Source organism: Lithobates pipiens, unplaced genomic scaffold (genome assembly GCF_037356315.1).
Source record: "Lithobates pipiens isolate NorthernLeopardFrog02 unplaced genomic scaffold, aLitPip1_a1.2 Scaffold_28, whole genome shotgun sequence".
Taxonomy (NCBI): domain Eukaryota; kingdom Metazoa; phylum Chordata; class Amphibia; order Anura; family Ranidae; genus Lithobates; species Lithobates pipiens.
Window position 1 is genome coordinate 32,647,194 of NW_027507789.1, and position 23,110 is coordinate 32,670,303.

Here is a 23,110-nt window from a genome sequence, read left to right on the forward strand (position 1 = left end):
CTTGCCCCAGTGTCATTTGCAGCCTTGTCGTTGCAATCTTGACGTCCAGTTTATCTTGGTGGCTCTCGAGTCCTTTTGCAGGCCCAAGCGGAGCCGAGAGTAGTCGAGTGTACTCAGCTCGGCTCAGTCACACCCAGTCCCTGTGTTATGTCCATCATGGGGCGGGAATTGGGCGTGACTGTGAGCGGAGCCGAGCCCACTCGGCTATGTATCTCGGCGGGGCCCCCTATTGGGTGGGGCCCATGGGCTTGAGCCCAGTCAAGTCCAATGGTAAGTCCAGCCCTGCCCATCACCGCCACCCATCAGTGTCAGCTATCAGTGCCCTTCAGTGCCGCCCATCAGTGCCACCTCTCAGTGCCGCTTTATCAGCACCCATCAATGCAGCCGATCGGTGCCCATCAATGCAGCCGATCGGTGCCCATCAGTGCAGCCTCATCAGCGTACATCAACGAAGGAGAAAAATGACCTGTTTGCAAAATTTTTTAACAAAATATAAAACGGTTTTGTAATTTTTTTTTAATTCAGTGTTTTGTTTTTTAACAACAAATAAAAACTCAGAGGTGATCAAATACCACCAAATAAAATCTCTATTTCTAGGGAAATAATCGTCACCGCACCATGTGTGATTTCGCCGAGATTCCCAATTAGCTTGATAATAGATAAATGGATATTATTTGTTTTCTCACACAGATCTGTGCATTGCAGTGTATTAAAATGTAAATTCACAAACCAGGTGTACAGACATGATTATTTATGTTATAGAGAGGAACAAGTTCAGTTCACTTCATACTTCAAACAAAGTGGATTTTATTCCTGAAGCTGAGCCATGGGCAGAACATCAACACTGTGACTTCTGACCAGACCAAACAAAACTTTATTGTTACCCCTCCGACCATTCCAGCTTGTTTTACGGCAGCGTGGCAAAACTACACCGCTGCACTTCTACATCGTTCTGGACGCGTCGCGCTTTACAGCGGAGTGGCATGGCTGATTCATCACGACGGAGCAGTTTACGGTAGAGGTGTTTCGTCACATTTGGCGACCTATCACATTTTGCTGCCCGCTGGAGTGCGCATGCGCGACGCCGCCATATGCATTCATCGTCGCTTTACAGCACTGTACTTCACCGGTAGAAATGGATGTAGGAGAGCTGCTGCGGTATCAGGTGAGGTGGTGGGGACTGAAGAGTGATTTGTGTTGTGCTCTCTGTGTATTGTTATGGTGGGGTCATTGTACAGCAATGTGGGGGGAGTGCTGTGTCTGCTAATCTTGTGGGACTCGTTATTATTGGGGATGTGTCTATCCATGGAGGTTCACCACAGACCAGGTCCTGCTGTAGAGTCACTGAGCAATCCCTCTATGGAGGTTCATTGCAGATAAGGTGCGGCTCTAGAGATTAGCTGCTGTACGACCCAGCCATGGGGGTCTCACTGCTGACAAGTTACCACTAACTGCTGATGACCCCCGCCGTGGGGGCTCGCCGCCAACCGATCCCCCGCCGTGGGGGCTCGCCGCCAACCGATCCCCCGCCGTGGGGGCTCGCCGCCAACCGATCCCACGGACTCGCCACCAACCGACTCCCGCTGTGGGGGCTCGCCGCAGATGAGGTCCTGCTTTAACCACTTGCTTACTGGGCACTTAAACCCCCCTCAGTCCCAGACCAATTTTCAGCTTTCAGCGCTGATGCACTTTGAATGACAATTGCGCGGGCATACAACACTGTACCCAAATGACATTTTTATAATTTTTTTCCCACAAATAGAGCTTTCTTTTGGTGGTATTTAATTACAGCTGGGAGTTTTATTTTTTGCTAAACAAACAAAAAAAGATGCAAAAAAAAATAAAAAATCATGTTTAATAGTTTGTTATAAAATTTTGCAAACAGGTCATTTTTCTCCTTCATTGAAGTGCGCTGATGAGGTGGCACTGATAGGCTGCACTGGTGGGCACTGATAGGCATAGTTAAGGCGGCACTAATAGGCACAGATAAGGTGGCACTGATGGGCAAAGATGGGCACGGATGGGTGGCACTAAGGGGCACTGATAGGTACCACTGATGATGGGCACTGATAGGTGGCACTGCTGGGCACTGATGGGCGGCACTGCTGGGCACTGATGGGCACTGGTAGATGACACTGATGGGCATGGATATGTGGCACTGGGGTGCAGCACCGTTGTTGAGGCAGATTGTGGGCACTGCTGGGTGGCACTGTGGGCACTGCTGGGTGGCACTGTGGGCACTGCTGGGTGGCACTGACAGGGGCACTTATGTTTTATTAAGGTGGCACTGGTGGTGATCGGCTCTTTTTTTTCAGCACGAGGAGGAATAATAGCCGATTACCGGCTCCGTTGCATCACATGATCAGCTGTCATTGGCTGACAGCTGATCACGTGATAAGGGGTCGGGATCGACCCCTTGCTCGGATCAGTGATCAGGCGAGTCTCATAGACTCGCCGATCACAGAGCGCGCCCCTCAGGGGGTGCGCAGGCCGCTCGTGCACGGGACGACATCAATAGACATAGTCCCGGCAAAGGAGGTCCGCGCTGTAGCCGTCATTCGGCTATAGCGCGGATCTCAAGTGGTTAAAGACTCGCTGCCAACTGTCCCCGCTGTGGAGGCTCGCCGCAGACGAGGTACTGCTTTAAAAAGACTAGCCGCCAACCGATCCCGCTATGGAGGCTTGCCGCAGACGAGGTACTGCTTTAAAGACTAGCCGCCAACCGATTCCCGCTGTGGAGGCTCGCTGCAGATGAGGTACGGCTTTAAAGACTCGCAGCCAACTGTCCCTGCTGTGGAGGCTCGCCGCCAACTGTCCCCGCTGTGGAGGCTCGCCGCAGACGAGGTACTGCTTTAAAAAGACTAGCCGCCAACCGATTCCCGCTGTGAAGGCTCGCCGCAGATGAGGTACGGCTTTAAAGACTCGCCGCCAACTGTCCCCGCTGTGGAGGCTCGCCGCCAACTGTCTCCGCTGTGGAGGCTCGCCCGCAGATGAGGTACTGCTTTAAAGACTAGCCGCCAACTGTCCCCGCTGTGGAGGCTCGCCCGCAGACGAGGTACTGCTTTAAAGATTAGCTGCAGACTGGTCCTGCTGTGGAGATTGACCAGTCTGCGGTGAGCTTCCCCCTTCTTTGGCCAATCTATGGAGATTCGCCACAGATGGGGGTCCTGCCATAGAAGCTCTCTGCCAACTAATCCTACTATGGAGGCTCGCTGCAGATGGGGTCCTGCCATGGAGGCTCGCCATCCACTGATCCCACAGTGGAGACTCGCCGCTAACTGATTTGGCTATGGAGGCTGACTGCGAATGAGGTACTGCTGTAGAAACTATCCACACCCAGCTCTATTAAAAAAATATTACACGGTCTTTATCTAATTGGTCATCAATGCCGATATCATGGTTTGGGAAAATCAATATCATAAAAATGTCTGTTCTTCCGAAATTTTTATATTTATTCAGAACTCTCCCGATTCATATTCCTGCATATTTTCTTAGGCTGATTCAACAAAAAGTAACGAAATTTACTTGGGGGGGAAAATAAAACCCAGACTTCACAAAAAAACACTTGTTCTCCCCAAAGTTTTGGGTGGTTTGGGATTCCCAGACTTTAACATATATTATAAGGCATCTCAATTATCTCAATTAACAAAATATCACTCTTCTACAGAGATTCCTTTATGGGTCCTCATTGAAGCTGTAGACTGTGATCCTCTTCCTATAAACAATATATTATGGTTACAACCTGCGGATCGTAAGTCTATAAATAACCCCATTTCTAAGCACTCTCTATCTATATGGGATAGGTATAGAAATTCACATGGTCTGCAATCTCCACAAAATCCGCTATTATTTTTCCACAAGAATGCGACTTTTTACCCAGCCTGGAAATATCCCAAAACCTTTAAAGCTTGGTCTAAGGCTGGTATCACTTGTCTATATAATTTAGCTTCAACTACGTCAATAAAATCTTTTACAGATCTATGTGAATTATATAAGCTTCCACAATCAGAAATATTCAGATATCTCCATATCAAATTTTTTTTATACTCCTCTTCTCAATTTAAATGTAAACTTACATAATATTTCTCAATTTGAAAGATTTTGTCTCGAGGAACCACATGCTAAAGGTCGTATTACATCATTGTATACACAATTGATATCTAATTCTAATACTGTTATACCTAAATATGTGGCCAAATGGGAAAAAGATTTGGATTGTACGATCGATTCTAGGTCTTGGTCCAACATATGGTCTTTCACGAAATCTTCCTCTATAAATATATTTGCGTCTGAATCATCATATAAAGTTCTCACACGCTGGTATTTGGTTCCTGCGAGAATCGCCAAATTCTCAACAGACAACACTGGCCTCTGCTTTCGTGGCTGTCCAGAAAAAGGTACCTATATACACACCTGGTGGCATTGCTCAATTGTACAATCATTTTGGAAAAAGATCTTTCTGATAATTACAAAATTTTTTGATCGTCCAATTTTTCCAGAACCAATTATAGCTCTCCTTAATTTAAAACCAGCCTTTCTGAATCAGAAACAATTCAAATTAGTTCTTGCACTCCTGATAGCCGCAAAGCAGACTATAGCCAATGCGTGGAAAACAGACGTGGTGAATATTGCAGAAACCAAACGTAGAATGAATCAATCTTTCATCCATGCTAAAATGGACGCTATAGATAAAAACCAGATGACAAAGTTTGATATATGGAAACCCTGGATTAAATATTATACGTCAGATAATATTGACAACCGAGTTTTATTGTTATGGTGATTAAGATTTTTTTATAGAATTACAACATTAGCTGATATATAAAACCTCCTCCGGAGAATTATTCCCTCCCCTTCCCCTCCTATATACAGTGGTGTGAAAAAGTGTTTGCCCCCTTCCTCATTTCCTGTTCCTTTGCATGTTTGTCACACTTAAGTGTTTCGGAACATCAAACCAATTTAAACAATAGTCAAGGACAACACAAGTAAACACAAAATGCAATTTGTAAATGAAGGTGTTTATTATTAAAGGTGAAAAAAAATCCAAACCATCATGGCCCTGTGTGAAAAAGTGATTGCCCCCTAAACCTAATAACTGGTTGGGCCACCCTTAGCAGCAACAACTGCAACCAAGTGTTTGCGATAACGTGCAATGAGGCTTTTACAGCATCCTGGAGGAATTTTGGCCCACTCATCTTTGCAGAATTGTCCTAATTCAGTTACATTAGAGGGTTTTCGAGCATGAACGGCCTTTTTAAGGTCATACCACAACATCTCAATAGGATTCAGGTCAGGACTTTGGCTAGGCCACTCCAAAGTCTTCATTTTGTTTTTCTTCAGCCATTCGGTGGTGGACTTGCTGGTGTGTTTAGGATCATTGTCCTGCTGCAGAACCCAAGTTCGTTTCAGCTTGAGTACACGAACAGATGGTCGGACATTCTCCTTCAGGATCTCTTGGTAGACAGCAGAATTCATAGTTCCTTTTATCACGGCAAGTCTTCCAGGTCCTGAAGCAGCAAAACAGCCCCAGACCATCACACTACCACCACCATATTTTACTGTTGGTATAATGTTCTTTTTATGAAATGCAGTGTTCCTTCTACGCCAGATATACTTGGACACACACCTTCCAAAGAGTTCCACTTTTGTCTCATCGGTCCACAGAATGTTGTCCCAAAAGTCTTGGGGATCATCAAGATGTGTTGTGGAGAAATTGAGACGAGCTTTGATGTTCTTTTTGCTCAGCAGTGGTTTTCTCCTTGGAACTCTGCCATGCAGGCCATTTTTGCCCAGTCTTTTCCTGATGGTGGAGGCATGAACGCTGACCTTAACAGGCAAGTGAGGCCTGCAGTTCCTTGGACGTTGTTGTGGGGTCTTTTGTGACGCGCTCTTGGGGTAATTTTGGGCGGCCTGCCACTCCTGGGAAGGTTCACCACTGTTCCATGTCTTCGCCATTTGTGGATAATGGCTCTCACTGTGGTTCGCTGGATTCCCAAAGCTTTGGAAATGGCTTTATAACCCTTTCCAGACTGATAGATCTCAATTACTTTCTTTCTCAATTGTTCCTGAATTTCTTTGGGTCTCGGCATGATGTGTAGCTTTTAAGGATCTTCTGGTGGACCTTACTGTGTCAAGCAGCTCCTATTTAAGTGATGCCTTGATTGTGAACAGGTGTGGCAATAATCAGGCCTGGGTGTGGCTAGAGAAATTGAACTCAGGTGTGGACAACCACAGTTATAGTATGTTTTAACAAGGGGGGCAATCACTTTTTCACACAGGGCCATGATGGTTTGGATTTTTTTTCACCTTTAATAATAAACACCTTCATTTACAAATTGCATTTTGTGTTTACTTGTGTTGTCCTTGACTATTGTTTAAATTGGTTTGATGTTCCGAAACACTTAAGTGTGACAAACATGCAAAGGAACAGGAAATGAGGAAGGGGGCAAACACTTTTTCACACCACTGTACCTTTTTATGATCTTCCCTTACTATATAATACTTACTATAAACATACTTTAGAAGTTATGGTCAACTTTAAAATCATATTTTATTTTAGACAGACATATTTATATTTTCTTGGGATTAAAATGTTTAAAACTCAGCTATAAGAATGTTTTCAAATTCTAAAATATATAAGGCCATTTATTGTCATTCCCACGAGAATATCTTGAAATTCTTCTTGCTTTGTATCATCCGTACTTCAATATGTCTTTATTTCTGGTATCACATAATTTGTCTTATATTCTGTACATGTAATTTATTTTAACATAAAATAAAAACTTGAATGAGAAACTATCCACAAACTGGTCCCAATGTGGAGACTTATTGTTGATGGAGAGGTTTGCTGTTAATGGGGGAGCTCACAACTTGAGTCCCGCCATAGAGGCTCACCGCAGACCACCACCATATAAGTCTACCGGATGAGGTACTGCTGTAGAGACTAGCCACAAACTGGTCCCGATGTGAAGGCTTGCTGTAGATGGGTAAGGGGCAGCTCACCGCAGAGTAGTCACTCTATGGAGGCTCACCACAAATGGGGTTCTGCCATAGAGGCTTTCCGCTGACAGGCTACCACTGTGGAGGCCCGCAGCTGATGTACCTCTGTAGATCAGTGGTTCTGAACCCTGTCCTCAAGTACCCCAAACAGGCCATGTTTGCAGGCTTTCCTTTATCTTGCACAGGGGCTTTAAATCGGAATCAATGGCTTGGTATTTTAGACAGCTATTTCATCTAAGTTGTATGGCGCCCCCTTTACTCTGATACCCCTAACTAAAATCTAGTGGAACCAATTGCCTTCAGAAGTCACATAATTAGTAAATAGAGTCCACCTGTTTGTAATTTAGATCCCAGTCACGCCTGAACGTAGTGTTTTCAGGCAGAAAATCGCGATTTTGCAGCGTTTTTTTGCTGCGCCTTTAGCACGAGTTTGTGCAGGGCAAAAGGTCACCAATGTAAAAAGAAAACGCCCAAATCTGCCCGATTTGAGCGACAAAACAGGGTCCAGAACTTGTTTGAGCTTCAGGTGACATGGAGTGGAGATGTGAACCATCTCCATTGAGAATTTTTTTTTTTTTTTTTTAATTCCCCCCCCCCCCCCCCCCCCAGCGTTTTGTAGATTCAAGCTACAAAATGCTCAGGTGTAAATGGGGCCTAAATCTCAGTATATGTAAAGCTGTTGTTCGAAAAACTTTAGTGAACGAACGACATCATAAGGGCAATGAAACACACCAAACAGGTCAGGGATAAAGTTTTGGAGAAGTTTAAATCAGGCTTAGGTTTAAAAAAAACTGAAAAAAAAACTAAGCTTTGAATATCTCGCAGAGCACTGTTCAAGCCATCAGCTGAAGATGGAAAGAGTATGGCACAACTGCAATCCTACCAAGACATGGCCGTCCACCTAAACTGACAGGCCGGGCAAGGAGAACATTCATCAGAGAAGCAGCCAAGAGGCCCGTGGTAACTCTGGAGGAGCTGCAGAGATCCACAGCTCAGGTGGGAGAATCTGTCCACAGGACAACTATTAGTCGTGCTCTCCACAAATCTGCCCTTTATGGAAGAGGGGCAAGAAGAAAAGTTATCAAAAGAAATCCTTAAGAATTCCCATTTCCATTTTGCGAGAAGCCATGTGGGGGACACAGCAAACATGTGGAAAAAGGTGCTCTGGTCAGAGGAGACCAAAATTGAACTTTTTGTCCTAAATGTGTGGTCTGTCTTCCCTACACAGTCCCCTCCCCCCCCTTTTTAGTTAGAACACACTTAACCCATTCACTGCCAGTGATATTGTTACAGTAATCAGTGCATTTTTAATCGCACTGATCGCTGTATTGATGCTAATGGTCCCAAAAATTTGTCAAAATTGTCAGTGTTGCAGTCTCAATAAAAAATCGATCGCTGCCATCACTAGTAAAAAAAAATTAAAATTGTTAATAAAAATGCCATAAAACTATCCCCTATTTTGTAGACGCTATAACTTTTACATAAACCAATCAATATACGCTTATTGCGATTTTTAACAAAAATATGTAGAAGAATACACATTGGCCTAAACTGAGGGAAAACAATGTTTTTGTTTGGGGTTTTATATATTTTTTTTTAATAGCGCAAAGGTGATCAAATGCCGCCAAAAGAAAGCTCTATTTTTGGGGGGGGGGGGGGGGGGGAGGGGAAGGACATTGATTTTGTTTGGGAGCCAAGTCACACGACCACGCAATTGTCAGTTAAAATGACGCAGTGCCGAATTGCACTAGAGGAGACGACTGTCCAGGGACAGTGGTCAAAACTCAAGAGACCTGCCCATCAACATCCTAGAGATTCGGGCAGTGTATCTAGCTCTGAAAACCTGGACCTCCCCAGGATAAGAATTATCCAGTCTGGATTCAATCCGACAATGCCATGGCTGTGGCCTATATCAATCACCAAGGGGGCACCAAGAGTCTCTCAGCTCAGAGAGAGGTGAACCATATCCTAACTTGGGCAGAAAGGAATGTCCCATCCCTATCGGCAGTTTTCATTCCGGGAGTAGAGAATTGGCAGGCGGACTATCTAAGTCGCCAGCAGTTATTCCCAGGGGAATTGTCTCTTCACCCCAAAGTGTTTTGGGCTGTTTGCCAAAGATGGGGGACTCTGGACATAGATCTCTTAGCGTCCAGATTCAACATGAAGTTAGTCAACTGTTTCAAGAACAAGGGATCCACTCGCATACGGAACAGTAACTCCGTGGGATCAGTTTTCACTGATCTAAGCTTTTTCCCCCGATTTCAGTTGCTGCCTCGACTTCTTTGCAGGATGAAGCTGGAAAGAAAGCCGGTAATTCTGGTAGCACCAGCATGGCCCAGAAGGTCATGGTATGCAGAGATCATAAAGATAGCAGTGGAGGGTCCTTGGCCTCTCCCACTAAGGCCAGACCTGCTATCACAGGGGCCAAAATTTCATCCTAATTTACGAACGCTAAATTTAATGGCTTGGCTATTGAAACCCACAATCTGAAGCGTGGGCTTTCCAGGTCTGTTATCTCAACTTTAATCAATGCAAGTAAACCAGTTTCCAGAGTGGTGTATTAGAGTTTGGAAAGCTTACGTTTCCTGGTGTGAATCCGAGGGTTGGCACCCTCGGAGATATATTATACGCAGAATCCTTGCCTTTCTACAATTGGGCATAGAGATGAAGTTGGCCCTAAGTACTATTAAGGGCCAAGTCTCAGCCTTATCGGTTTTATTTCAAAGACTTCTTGCTACGCATTCTTTAGTCCGGGTTTTATGCAAGGGGTGATGTAGAGTTTCACTTTTAACCCCTTGGAACTTGAATTAAATTTTGTCAGTGTTACAAAAACTGCCATTTGAACCATTACAGCATGTTCCCTTAGTCCTTCTAACTAGGAAGCTGATATTTTTAATTGCTATATCCTCAGCAAGGAGGGTTTCAGAATTTGGTGCTCTTTCTTGTAAAGAGCCATATTTGATTATTCATGAGGACAGAGTGGTGTTACGCCCTCGTCCAGGCTTTCATCTGAAGATATTGTCCTGCTATTGTTTTTCCCAAAACCATGTTCCAGGGAAGAAAAGTTACTACATTGTCTTGATGTGGTGAGGGCAGTGAAAATGTAGTTAAAGAAAACTGCTATGATTCGTAAGACTGATGTCTTATTTATTCTGCCAGAGGGTCCTAAAAAAAAAAAAAAAAAAAAAAGACGGGCAGCATCAAAATCCATTGTTGCTAAGTGGATTTGGCAAGTTATAATTCAAACTTATGATTTTAAAGTGGAGGGCCACACCCTGAAAAAAAATACATTAAAAATTAGGAAAAAAATCATAAAAAAAATGAAAATTTTTTTTTTTTAACTTACCAGAAATGCCTGTTGCTAGGCACATCATCCTAATCTGCCTCTTCCTCCTCCGCGGAGATCTTCTTTCTTCTCTCTTCCTTGCGGCGTCTTCTGGGTAATGGGTCGCGCTGCGTTCTGGGAACTGTGTGTCCCAGAACACAGCGCGTCCCATTCACAAAGCGATGCGCGACTCGCGCATGTGCAGTAGGAAACGGGCAGTGAAGCTGCAAGGCTCCACTGCCTGTCTCCCTTAGCCAAAATGGCGGCGCTGGAACCCGAGACCGAGGGACGGGTCAGCTTTGGGCGGCCGACATCACGGGCGCCCTGGACAGGTAAGTGTGCTTATTAAAAGTAAGCAGCTACAGTGTTAAACATAATTTTTTTTTGTTTTTTTTTTTTTTTTTGTTTTTTTTTTTTTAAACCGGCCCTCCTCTTTAAGGGGTAAGATTCCCCCTACTCAAGTTAAGGCGCATTCTAGCAGAGCGGTTAGTGCTGCTGGGGCAGTGCGTCACCAGACCTCCTTTGCTCAGATCTGCAAAGCCGCAACTTGGTCTTCAGTCCATACATTCACAAAATTTTACCAAGTGGATATAAGAAGGAATGAGGATATCGCCTTCGGGCACAGTGTGCTGCAGACAGCAGTATAAGTCCTCAAGGTCTGGGGGTGCCCTATGGGTTGTGTCTCCCTCCCCTCAAGTAGCATTGCTATGGGATGTCCCACTAAGTAAATAATTAAGGCTCTGTGTCCTATTATGTACGATAAAGCAAATAGGATTTTTATAACAGCTTACCTGTTATAAAAATAGAAAATCCTTTTCTTGGAGTACATCATAGGACACAGAGGTCCCGCCCCTCTTCTTTTATGGGGTATAAGTATATTGCTTGGCTACAAAAACTGAGGTAGTCCTGGAAGGAAGAGGGGTTATATAGGGAGTCAACCTCCTCTATTTGGGTGTTCCAGTGTCAACATCTGAAGGTAGCTATAACCCACTAAGTAAATACTTAAGGCTTTGTGTCCTATGATGTACTGATGAAAAGGATTTTACAGGTAAGCTGTTATAAAAAAAACTTATTTTTTTTCTTCAAAATTTTGGGTCTTTTGTTTTTTTCTTAAAAAACAAAAAACAAACACAGCAGTGATTAAAAACCAACAAAAGAAAGCTCTATTTGTGTGAAGAAAATAATAAAAAAAAAAATTGTTTGGGTACAGTGTAGCATGACCACGCAATTGTCATTCAAAGTGCGACAGCGCTGAAAAATGGCCTGGGCAGGAAGGGGGTGTAAGTGCCCTGTAGGCAAGTGGTTAACATGCACAGGAATGGCAGGACCCAAGGTTTCCCATCAGAACTTTGCCCAAAGCATCACACACTGCCTCTGCTGGTTTTGCCATCTTCCCATAATTTTTATTTTGGTTCCACCTCTTCCCAGGTAAGCAATTTACCCGGCCATCTACATGAATGTATCAGACCAGGCTGCCTCCTTCCATTGCTCCATGGTCCAGTTCTGATGCTCATTGTAGACGCTTGGGCACCCTGACTGGTCTGCAGCTATGCAATCCAAACTGTCATGGCCATTTTATTTTTTTTCTGTTTTCAGCAAACTTCAGGGTCAACATTAGAGCTGCACGATTCTGGTCAAAATGAGAATCGCGATTCTTTTGCTTAGAATGAAAAGATCACGATTCTCAGGACGTAAAATCTTTCACATTATACAAAAAAAATGGTCAAACTTTACTGGGTCGTTTTTTTTTTTCCCTTTTGTGTGTGTTTACTTTAATGAATAATAATAAAAAAAAAAAAAAAAATTCCAAAAAAAATTGCATTTGAAAGACCGCTGCGCAAATACAGTGTGACATAAAATATTGCAACAACCACTATTTTATTCTCTAGGATGTCTACTAAAAAAAAAAAATATGTTTAGGGGTTCTAAGTAATTTTTCTAGCAAAAAAAAAAAGATTTTATCTTGAAACCAACAAATGTCAGAAAAAGGTTTAGTGTTTTGGTTAAACTTTTTTCACTTACACGCAAAGTCTATTCCATTGACAAATTGTTACAATGTTTATACTTAAAGCGGAGGTCCATCCTAAAGTGGACCTTCCGCTCATCGGAACCCTCCCCCCCTCCGGCGCCACAATTGGCACCTTTCAGGGGGGAGGGGGGTGCAGATACCTGTACAGTACAGTACAGGTATCTGCACCCACTTCCAGGATAGCTCTCTGCGGAAAGGGGCGTAGATTACGCCCCTTTCCGCAAGTGCCCGCCCCTTTCCGCAAGTGCCCCGCTGCCTGCTGGGAAACGCACAGATCCCAGAGGCAGCGGGGACCGTCCTTATTGCGCAGCGTGACTCGCGCATGCGCAGTAGGGAACCGGGAAATTAAGCCGAAAGGCTCCATTTCCTGATTCCCATACCCAAGATGGCGGCGGCAGCACCCGAGAGAAGATCTAGAGATCGGCTTCGGGTGCCGACATCGCGGGCGCGCTGGACAGGTAAGTGTCACTATTTTAAAAGTCAGCAGCTGCAGTATTTGTAGCTGCTGGCTTTTAAAAAAAAATAAAAAAATACGCGGAGTCCCGGCGGACTCCCGCTTTAAGTTCAATTGATAAAGAATGTTTTGATTCTTGGCAGACTGCCCAGTTTTTTTTTTCTCTTCCTTTCTTTTGAAGGCTGTGGCTTTAGACAACTTTCACACCAGGGCGTTTTGCAGATGCTATAGCGTTAGAAATAGCGCCTGCAATCCGCCCTAAAAAAGCTGCACCATTGTGTGTAGTGTGAAAGCAGCCCGAGGGCTTTCACACTACAGCGGTGCACTTTGGAGCGGTGAAGGAGTGGTGTGATTACAGCTACTCCTCATTGAAATCAATGGGGCAGCGCTGTAATACCGCCGGCAAAACGCCGCTATTGCGGCGTATTGCCGGCGGTTTTAACCCTTTCTCGCCCGCTAGCGGGGGGTAAAGGCACCCCGCTAGCGGCCGAAATGCGCCGTAAATCCGGCGGTAAAGCGCCGCTAAAAATAGCGGCGTTTTACTGCCCACGCTATGGGCGGTGTGGTGTGAAAGGGGTCTTGGAAGAGCAGAGAGAATTCTTTGCATAGAAAGAATTGTGAAACACTTTAGTCAAGATAACGATTCTTGACGATTAATTGTGCAGCTCTAGTCAACATGTTCACTTTAGCCTAGTAAAACCCACTAACATTCAGATGTCACAACAAGATAATCAATGTGGTTCACGTAACTTGTCGGTGGTCGCAAACTTATGGCCCATTGGTGTATAATGTTATGGGAAGATTTTTGTTGCTGTTGAATGGTGACTGGGAATTCTTCTTCTTTTTTTTTTTTTCTTACCAGCTTAGACTGAATTGCTTTCATTTGACGGCTTTGCTTAAAGAGCTTGCAGTTCCCCATTTTTCTAACAGCTCCTGTGAAGCGCTTATATTTAAGGAGTCAGATTTTTATTTATTTATTTTTAGTTGCTACTTTAGAAAAGCTGCTAGAGAAACTGATGTTAGAAAAATGAATAATTTACATTAGCAGAGTGAGTGTGAAAGGGGCAATTAAACAGCTTTTTTTTTTTTTTTTTTTTTTTTGTGCATATCTTTTATTTTATTTTATTTTTATTTTTTTTCCTGGTGCACGTAGTGGGCACATCAGTATGCAAACTGCTTCTAAATTAGTTTTCAAATCATGTCTTGTACCTTGTACCTTCGCCTGCTTCATAACTGTTTAATACCTAATGATTTCACCGGGGGCAGCGAAGAGTTGAAGGTTGATTACAGAAATTACAGGCTGAAACATTAACCTTTCTGAGCTTATTGCAAACACTTCATCAAGGCAGCGTGGGTTGGAGGCATCTGAGAGACGCATAAGGGGGGCATATGGACCTGGAAGCGCGGGCATCGGAATATCATCTGTTTTGCACGGTCTCCCAAAAAAAAAAAAAACTGTCTTCCCCGCTGTCTTTTTGGAAGATAAAATTGGTCTTTTCGTGCTTGGTAATTAATAATTTTAATTAAAGCCCGCAAATTGGCCTCAGCGCGGGGAGACGAGCGGACAGAAGGGATCCACTTACGCCACCAAATCCCCAGCACTTCATCTGAGCGTCGGTGTAAGCTGGCAGGGCAAGATTAGTGAATGTCTAACGAGGGGCATGAATTATTAATTGGCAAATTACCACTTGCATCCAGAACAAGGCTCGGCCTTGCTCTGTAACCCCCAAGCCGCACATTTTGATTGCTCGCCTTTTGCCGCACCTTTTTTTTTTTTTTTTTTTATTTATTGAGCAAGGTTATGTTGGGCAGGAAACATTAAATGTCTCTCCTTCCCGGCTCCTCCAAGCAGATGTCTCTTGTTTGTCTTGTTTCAAAAATAGATACTTGTGTTGATTTTATTTCCCTTGTGGAGGATTTGGGAGAAGTATTCAGCTGCACAATTATTTAATGTATTTATCTGAAGCTCATGTGGTTTCCATACACTGGTCTTATAGGGTAACAGCAATTATTAGTAAAATCCCCCGTCTTGTACTCTTGATGGAAAAATTTAAAATTTAATTAGAGACTTAAATGCTCTTCTATCTGCCTGGCCTGCCCAGTGTGGGGCAACTTTTTATCCTATGTGGCCCCATAGTCCAACCATCCTCAAAGAATATATAGTGGCTTACATGTCTTTCCTACATGTAAAGTAAATTTTTTTTTTTTTTGCTAGAAAAATTACATAGAACCCCCAAACATTTTTTATCTTCTTTTTTCCTAGCAAAGACCCTAGAGAATACAATGGCGGTCGCTGCAACTTTTTATCTTGCACGGTATTTGCACAGCAATTTTTCGAACGCTTTTTGTTTTTGTTTTTTTTGGGGAAATAAAAACAGTTTAAAAAAAAAACGTTTAAAGTTAGCTTTTCTTTTTTTTTCTCTTTTTTCTTAATATAATAAAAATGATATATTTTTTTAATAATATATATATATATATATATATATATATATATATATATATATATATATATATATATATAGTGACCGAGTGAATAGATACCTAATGTCTCGCTTCAAAATTGCACACGCTGGTGGAATGGCGCCTAACTTGGGTACTTAAAAATCCCCATAGGCGACGCTTTAAATTTACTGGTTACATGTTTTTAGTTACAGATGAGGTCTAGGGGTAGAATTATTGTTCGCGGCGATACCTCACATGTGTGGTTTGAACACCGTTTTCGTATGTGGGCGGGACTTGCGTATGTGTTCAATTCTGCATGCGAGCATAAAAAAGTATTATTTTTACTTTTTATATATATTTTTTTTTTTTTTTAGTTTGACACCGTTTTGACAAAAAAAAATTGATCACCTTTTTTTTATTCCTGTTATAAGGAATGTACACATCCCTTCTAATAGGAATATGGCATGATCAATCCTCTTTTACAGTGAGATGTGGGGTCAATAAGACCCCACATCTCACATCCTAGGCTTCGAAGCCTGAAATAAAAAATAAAACGATCTCTGCTTCCCAGCCGAGGCAGCGCCATTTGTTTGAATGCAGAGGCTGGGCGTGACATCAATAACATCGCTCCCGGCCTCCGAATGATCATAGTAACACCGAAAATCTCTATAGTCGCCATCCGGAGCCGGCAGATCCTGTCTCGGACTCGCTGATGAAAGTGGTGAGTCAGTGGAAACACAGGAGGGTGGCGGGAGGCGTCCCCTCTCACCGCTTGTAATAATGATCAAGCAGTGGAACAGCTGCTATGATCCATTTTTATGGTGTAAAGAATCGCCGGCTGAAAAGGCCGATATCTGAATGATGCCTGTAGCTGCAGGCATCATTCAGATATACCCGCTCAAGTCAAGGACGTCATACCTTGGGCGAGAAGAGGTTAAAGTGGTTGTAAACGCTTACATATACCCAGTGAAGTGACTGGCTGGAGCCGCAATGATGTCAACATGCGCGTGGGAGCCGCCGGTAACGGCACATCAGCTGAAGAAACGGCACGCTCGGTCTGTTTCTTCAGTGTGCATGTGCGGATGATGTCGGCACATGCTGATACAGTGGATATCTCCTAAACTGTGCAGGTTTAGGAGATATTCACGGTACCTGCAGGTAAGCCTTATAGGCTTGCTTGTAGTACAAAAGTGGTCTGTAAGGGTTTACAACCACTTTAAAAGTGTTAGTAAAATCTTACTTGTACCTACAGGTAAGCCTATAACTGATGGGGAACCTTGGCACCCCAGATGTTTTGGAACTACATTTCCCATGATGCTCAACAACAGTGCAGAGTGCATGAGCATCATGGGAAATGTAGTTCCCAAGAGGGTGGATTTGATTTAAATCAAGTCCATTTTTAAATCACTAGTAAAAAGGCTTGATTTAAATCAACTTTATTTCAATCATCATTTTTAAAACTGTCCCCCCGCAGAGGTTCCTCCTCTGACCCGCTGTTGACTCACCAATAGTCCATTTTACTTTAATGGGGCGGCTGGTGATGGGCAGTGACACAACAAGGTGAGGGACGTGGCGGCAGCAGGTGAGTGGATGCCCACTAACAGGCACTGCTATGATGGATCTGAAATGACAGGTGCTCTTCAAGTGTAAGAACTTATTCCTGCTGGTAATTAGAATCTTTTAATATTTGCAAACAAAATGAAGGTTTCCTATTTAAAATAAGCTGTCAGTTTAGTAAAATGGTTAGTAAAATCAGAACCGATTCAATCATACAGTTTGTAGTGTACATAGTTTTGCAAAAGAATGAGATAAAGGAATATTCCTGAACTTTGTTTTATCTCATGGTTACTGTGAAATCGTGTGAATGCATCAATGCAGTGCATGTTGTCTCAGCTGGCAGAGCCTGGATTCATTAAATTGCGTTCATTCTGCCAACCTATGCAATATAACTGGGATTAAAAGGGGCTTGTAAGCTTGTATTTGGAAACCTTGACCTTACTAAACCTAGCACCTTACTAATTCACAAGATTTGATGTTTTGCTACGTTATAGTGTGGTGTTCTTTTAAGCTGGTGATTTAGTTATCCAATGTTTTTTTTTTTTTTGATTGTTCTCCGATGTATGAGATCTGGCCTTACTATGCATTTGCCTCCAGTCATTGATCTCAGACTTAAAGGAGTTGTAAAGTCAGAAGGTGTTTTATCCTAATGCATTAAGATAAAAACCTTCTGTGTGCAGCAACTGCCCCAGCACCCCCTCTTACCTGAGCCCCATCTCTCTCCATCGATGTCCACGAGTGCCCCAGCTGTTCGGGACTCTCCTCCTGATTGGCTGAGACGCAGCAGCAGTGCCATTGGCTCCTGCTGCTGTCGATCAAAGTCAGCCAACAAGGAGGTAGAGGGGAGGTGGGGCTGAACGGAGGCTCCATGTCTGAATGGACACAAGGAGCTGTGACTTGGCTTGGGTGCCCCTATAGCAAGCTGCTTGCTGTGGGGACACTGAACTTGAGGGAGGGGCCAGGAGAGCCAAAGAGGGACCCGAGAAGAGGAGGATCTGCACTGCCCTGTGCAAAACCAATTGCACAGAGGAGGTATGTATAACATGTTTATTGCTTAGAGAAAAAAAAAAAAAAGACTTTACAATCACTTTGATTATATATATTTTTTCCTAACTTTTCCATTCTTCTGTGCTCATTGCAGCCAGACAGAGGTACTAAACGAACGAGGGATGATGACCCTGATGAGGGTAAAACTCAGAGGAAAGAGAGAGGAGCCCGGCATTGGCACCGGGATGAAGAAAGAGGCACACAGGAAGATGATAAAGCACTAGATATAGCTGATGGAGCACCTAATGCTGACGATGATGAGGTATGTGTTGCTACCAGTTAACCAGAGCTGGAAAAGGCCCAGAATTCCAGCAAGAAATGTGTAAAAAAAAAAAAAAAAAAAAATAAAAAAAATATATTAGCAGGTGTCCGGCTTTATGGAAACATTTCAGTGACTCTGTTCACAAACCTTCGCTTCCTAGATTATAGGTGATCACACTGTTTAGGAAAAGCAGGCTGGTTGCAGAAGGATTTGTAAGGGGCATCTTTAATCAGCAGTAAATCTGACAATTCAGCAACAGGTGTATGTATGCCATACACCTGACATTGATTCGCCACCAGAGAATATTTGGTGAAAGTCACATTCACAGCCTTTATAAAAAGACTTTCAAAGCAAAGTCTGCAATACTTGCCTCTCCAACAGTCCAGGGTCCCTCGTCGGCATCTTCCACTCAGCTCCTTCCAGATCCTGGGCTGCCGCCGTGGAATGACGTCATCCCAGCACATAGAATTATATCTGAACGTAAACTGAACTGCACACAGCAGTGTCAATTCTAAAGAAGGATGTTGGCAGGCATGCAGGTTTATTTTATTGTGGAAGAGACATTGCATGTCAGTTTTTTTAATTGGAGTCTTTAGTTGCTTTCAGGGCCAGTTCACACAGGTTCACATGCAATTCTGTGCAGTACGAATTAATTCCATTCATTTTGAATAGGCTAAAATCGCACTGCACCAAAGTAGTGCATGCACTACCTTTAGAAATGCATTGTGACCGGGTCGCATGGTACTTTCATACCATGCAGTCTGGTGCAGGCAAATGCACTGCATTTGTGACCTGCGTTTGGGGTGCCAACTTATTATGACACCTGCTGCAGATTGACTGCGTTTTTTAATGCGGTGTGGAGCGCACAGCGCATTCCTGTGCGGGCATGGTGTGAACTGGTCCTAAATGTCCAAATTTAAAGTAATTCTGAAATGTTTTGCATCATCAAATGCTCCAGGACGAGCTTCAGTAAGGAAATAACAAGATGCGCTGATCTAGTGAAATTCCATCAGTTTATTTCAAATAAAAATTATTACTAAGTATGTAAGGGTGGAGGAAGTGAACCTGCACATGGCAGAGCAGCCAGGGCTCACATTGACATCCAGGATCCACAGTCATGACCTTGTATACCAGATCTGGGAATGTATTTTATGGTGCCATGTGAAGCCATCTTATAACACTGCTGGATTATTATTATTTTTTTTTCTTCTAATTTATGAAGCCAAATTAAGATTGTACTATCCAGCTCCTGGCACGTTGTACTTAAAGGGGTTGTAAAGGTTAATTTTTTTTATTTTCTAACTAGGTTCCTTTAAGCTAGTGCATTGTTGGTTCATTTATCTTTTCCTTCGATTTCCCTTCGATTTCCCTTCTAAATGTTTTTTTTCTTTGTTTTCTTTGTCTGAATTTCTCACTTTCTGTTCCTCCTCAGTAAGCTGTTCTGGCTGACTAACCACCACTCGGATGATGGTGTGAAGTTTACTGAGGAGAAACAGGAAGTCAGATATTCAGACAAAGGAAAAAAAACATTTAGAAGGAAAATCTAAGGAAAAGGTAAGTGAACCAACAATGCACTAGCTTAACCCCTTCAATACCGGGCACTTAAACACCTTCCTGCCCAGACCAATTTTGAGCTTTCAGCGCTGTCGCACTTTGAATGACAATTGCGCGGTCATGCTACACTGTACCCAAATGAAATTTTTATCATTTTTTCCCACAAATAGAGCTTTCTTTTGGTGGTATTTGATCACCTCTACGGTTTTTATTTTTTGCGCTACAAATAAAAAAATACCGAAAATTTTGAAAAAAAAAAATGTTTTTTTTTGTTTCAGTTTCAAAACTTTGTAAATAAGTAAGTTTTCTCCTTCACTGATGGGCACTGATGGGGCTACACTGATGGGCACTGATAAGGCGGCACTGACGGGCACCAATGTGGCACCAATGAAGTGGCACTGATAGGCGGCACTGATAGGCGGCACTGATAGGCGGCACTGATAGGCGGCACTGATGGGCGGCACTGATGGGCGGCACAAATTGGCACTGATAGCTGGCACAGGTGGGCACTGATAGGTGGCACAAATTGGCACTGATAGCTGGCACAGGTGGGCACTGATAGCTGGCACAGGTGGGCACTGATAGCTGGCACAGGTGGGCACTGATAGCTGGCACAGGTGGGCACTGATAGCTGGCACAGGTGGGCACTGATAGCTGGCACAGGTGGGCACTGATAGCTGGCACAGGTGGGCACTGATAGCTGGCACAGGTGGGCACTGATAGCTGGCACAGGTGGGCACTGATAGCTGGCACAGGTGGGCACTGATAGGCGGCATTGGTGTTATACTATAGTAATGGATGCCAATCAGTGCCAAACAATAATGCATGCCAATCAGTGATGCCCATTGTGGGCACTGATTGGCACCCATTATGGGCACTGATTGGCACCCATTGTGCTGACTGGCATCCCTGGTGGTCTAGGGAGGATTACCTTTTCCCTGGTGGTCTGGTGGCGTCCCTGGTGGTCCAGTGTGGGCATCCTCGGGGGGGCTGTGCTGATAATCGATCAGCACAGACCCCCCCTGTCAGAGGAGCAGCCGATCGGCTCTCCTCTACTCGCGTCTGACAGACGCGAGTGAGGGAAAGCCGATCACCGGCTCTTCCCATTTACACTGTGATCAGCCGTGATTGGACACGGCTGATCACGTGGTAAAGAGTCTCCGTCGGAGACTCTTTACCGAGATCGTAGTTGCCGGGTGTCAGACTGACACCCCGCAACAACGATCGCCGCGATGCGCGCCCCCGGGGGCGCACAGCGGCTCATAATCCTGATCACGTCATATGACGTCCGGTCAGGATTATGCAACCACTTTGCCGCCGTCAATTGCCTATAGGGCGGGCGGCAAGTGGTTAAAGGAACCTATGTAGAAAATAAAAAATTTACCTTTACAACCCCTTTAACTTCATGCCAGAAAAATAACCTTTTTACATACAGTATATGGGACTTGTATTTATATTTGTCCCTTGTACTTGTGTGTTTAACTTGGGTCTCTGTTGAAGAGTTATAACCTCTGTCATAATTTTACTAATGGCTATATTCATATTGGAGACATTTCCCCTCCGTCAGTAACACCAGGGCAACTAAAGAGGGGAATTGGGTTTGCATCACCAAGATTAAGAGGCACAGCAGTGAAAAGCCTGACTTAAGTTTTAACCATTAAAGGAGAAGTACAGCCAACCCTCGTTTGGCTGTATTTCTCCTGTGGATCACAGGAGTGCAGAATGTGTATGCAGTGTTCGTTCTGCACTCCTGTGACCCATTTTCAGCCTAGACTGGCTAAGTGACGTCAGCACCCTGGCAGCTGAAATCGGGTCACAGGGGTGCAGAACGGGTCACAGGAGGACAGAGTCCACCCCCGCCTTAGAGGTACAGGGGTGCACTAGACAAACAGTAATGGCACAATGGCAGTGAAGTACTGTTGGTAATTGGTGAGGGGACTGGGTGCCCAGTCCATCCCTGCACATTGAAGAAGGGATGGACTCCCTCCAGGCACCCCTGCCTCTTATCTATCCTTTATTATATCTGTGCTCCAACTCAGGAGGCTCAAAATTATAGAGTTAGAACTGCAGTACATTGGGGTGCCATGACGTGGCCGTTGCAGCCTACACATGTATTTGCGAATGTGTACAAACGAGACCCCTTAGTTTTAACGTCAGCTGTTAGTCAATTTTGTTTGTTGCAGGTTGTCTGGTAAGTGAGTTGGAATTTTCGTTGTTTTTTGGCATGCTTCACCCTTCCATGTGCAGCTTTCTTGCAAAGGCATTTTCATTTTATTTTGTATTATTTTATATTTACCTTATTAAAGTATTTTTTTTTCAGGATGCTGCTTAGAAACAACATTTCTATATGTTCTTTATAGGACAACATATCTTCAAAATTTTTACTTCAGGTCAACTTTAAATGTGAATATGGATAAAACATCCTAAAAATATTCTGCAGCTTATTTTCGCCTTGCCTCAAAATATTTTGTAACGCATGATCTGTTTTTTTGGTTAGGTGGAACCATTGGATGAAGTTGGAGTAAAGAAGATGATTCTAGCTTTTGAGAAGCGATCCTACAAGAACCAGGAGTTGCGTATTAAATTCCCTGACAATCCTGAGAAGTAAGGAGGTCTCTTTCTGCTTGGAAAAGTTCTTTTGTCTTGTTTTGCTGTACGGATGTGCACAATATTGACTTCATCTCCCTGATTTTAGGTTCATGGAGTCGGAGCTGGACCTGAACGATATTATACAAGAAATGCACGTCATCGCCACTATACCAGACCTGTATCATCTTCTAGTCGAACTTAATGCAGTGCAGTCTTTGCTTGGCCTGCTGGGACATGAAAATTCTGATATCCTGTCTGTGAGACCTTTCAGTGAAACCTGGGTGACAAGGGAGCATGCAGAAGAGATGTATTAATATCAAGATTGTCAGGGATGGCGCTTGTGTATATAGCATTGGTCTGTCACACCTTATTATACTATTGTTCTGACTCTGGCATATATATTTGATGTCCAAAGACAGAACACATATAAAAGGTTGAAGGCACCCATAAAGTGATTATTAAAAAGAAAAGTGGTCTACAAAAATATTATACCTACTTGTTCTGTGCAGCCCCAATCCTCCTCCTTCTTGGGTCCTCTGCCAGCGTGCAAGGCTCCTCTTTAGGGGGGCGCTCATGCAGGCTCGATCCCAAGTCGCCCTGTCTGCTTATCCACTTTAGCCCCGGAATAATTTACCCCCTTCCTGACCAGGCCATTTTTTGTGATACGGCACTGCATTGCTTTAACTGACAAGTGCGCGGTTGTACGACGTTGAACCCAAACAAAATTGATGCCCCCTTTTTTTTTTTTTTCCCCCACAAATATAGCTTTTTTTTTTTTTATAATTTTTTTATTATTATGGTATTTGATCACCTCTGCGTTATTTTTCTTTTTTGCGCTATAAACAAAAAGCG

At 43.6% G+C, this 23,110-nt stretch overlaps 1 protein-coding gene across 1 annotated transcript in view; it reads left to right on the forward strand.

Annotated features, from left to right (window-relative positions):
* The first annotated feature begins 1,022 nt into the window (after positions 1–1,022).
* Positions 1,023–23,110, forward strand: part of CTNNBL1 (catenin beta like 1) — a 55,456-nt gene continuing 33,368 nt past the window's right edge. The window contains exons 1-4 of the mRNA XM_077459042.1: positions 1,023–1,165; positions 17,948–18,115; positions 22,167–22,273; positions 22,365–22,504. Coding sequence (XP_077315168.1) covers positions 1,136–1,165; positions 17,948–18,115; positions 22,167–22,273; positions 22,365–22,504 — 445 coding nt within the window. The 5' untranslated portion in view covers positions 1,023–1,135. The remainder of the gene's footprint in view (positions 1,166–17,947; positions 18,116–22,166; positions 22,274–22,364; positions 22,505–23,110) is intronic.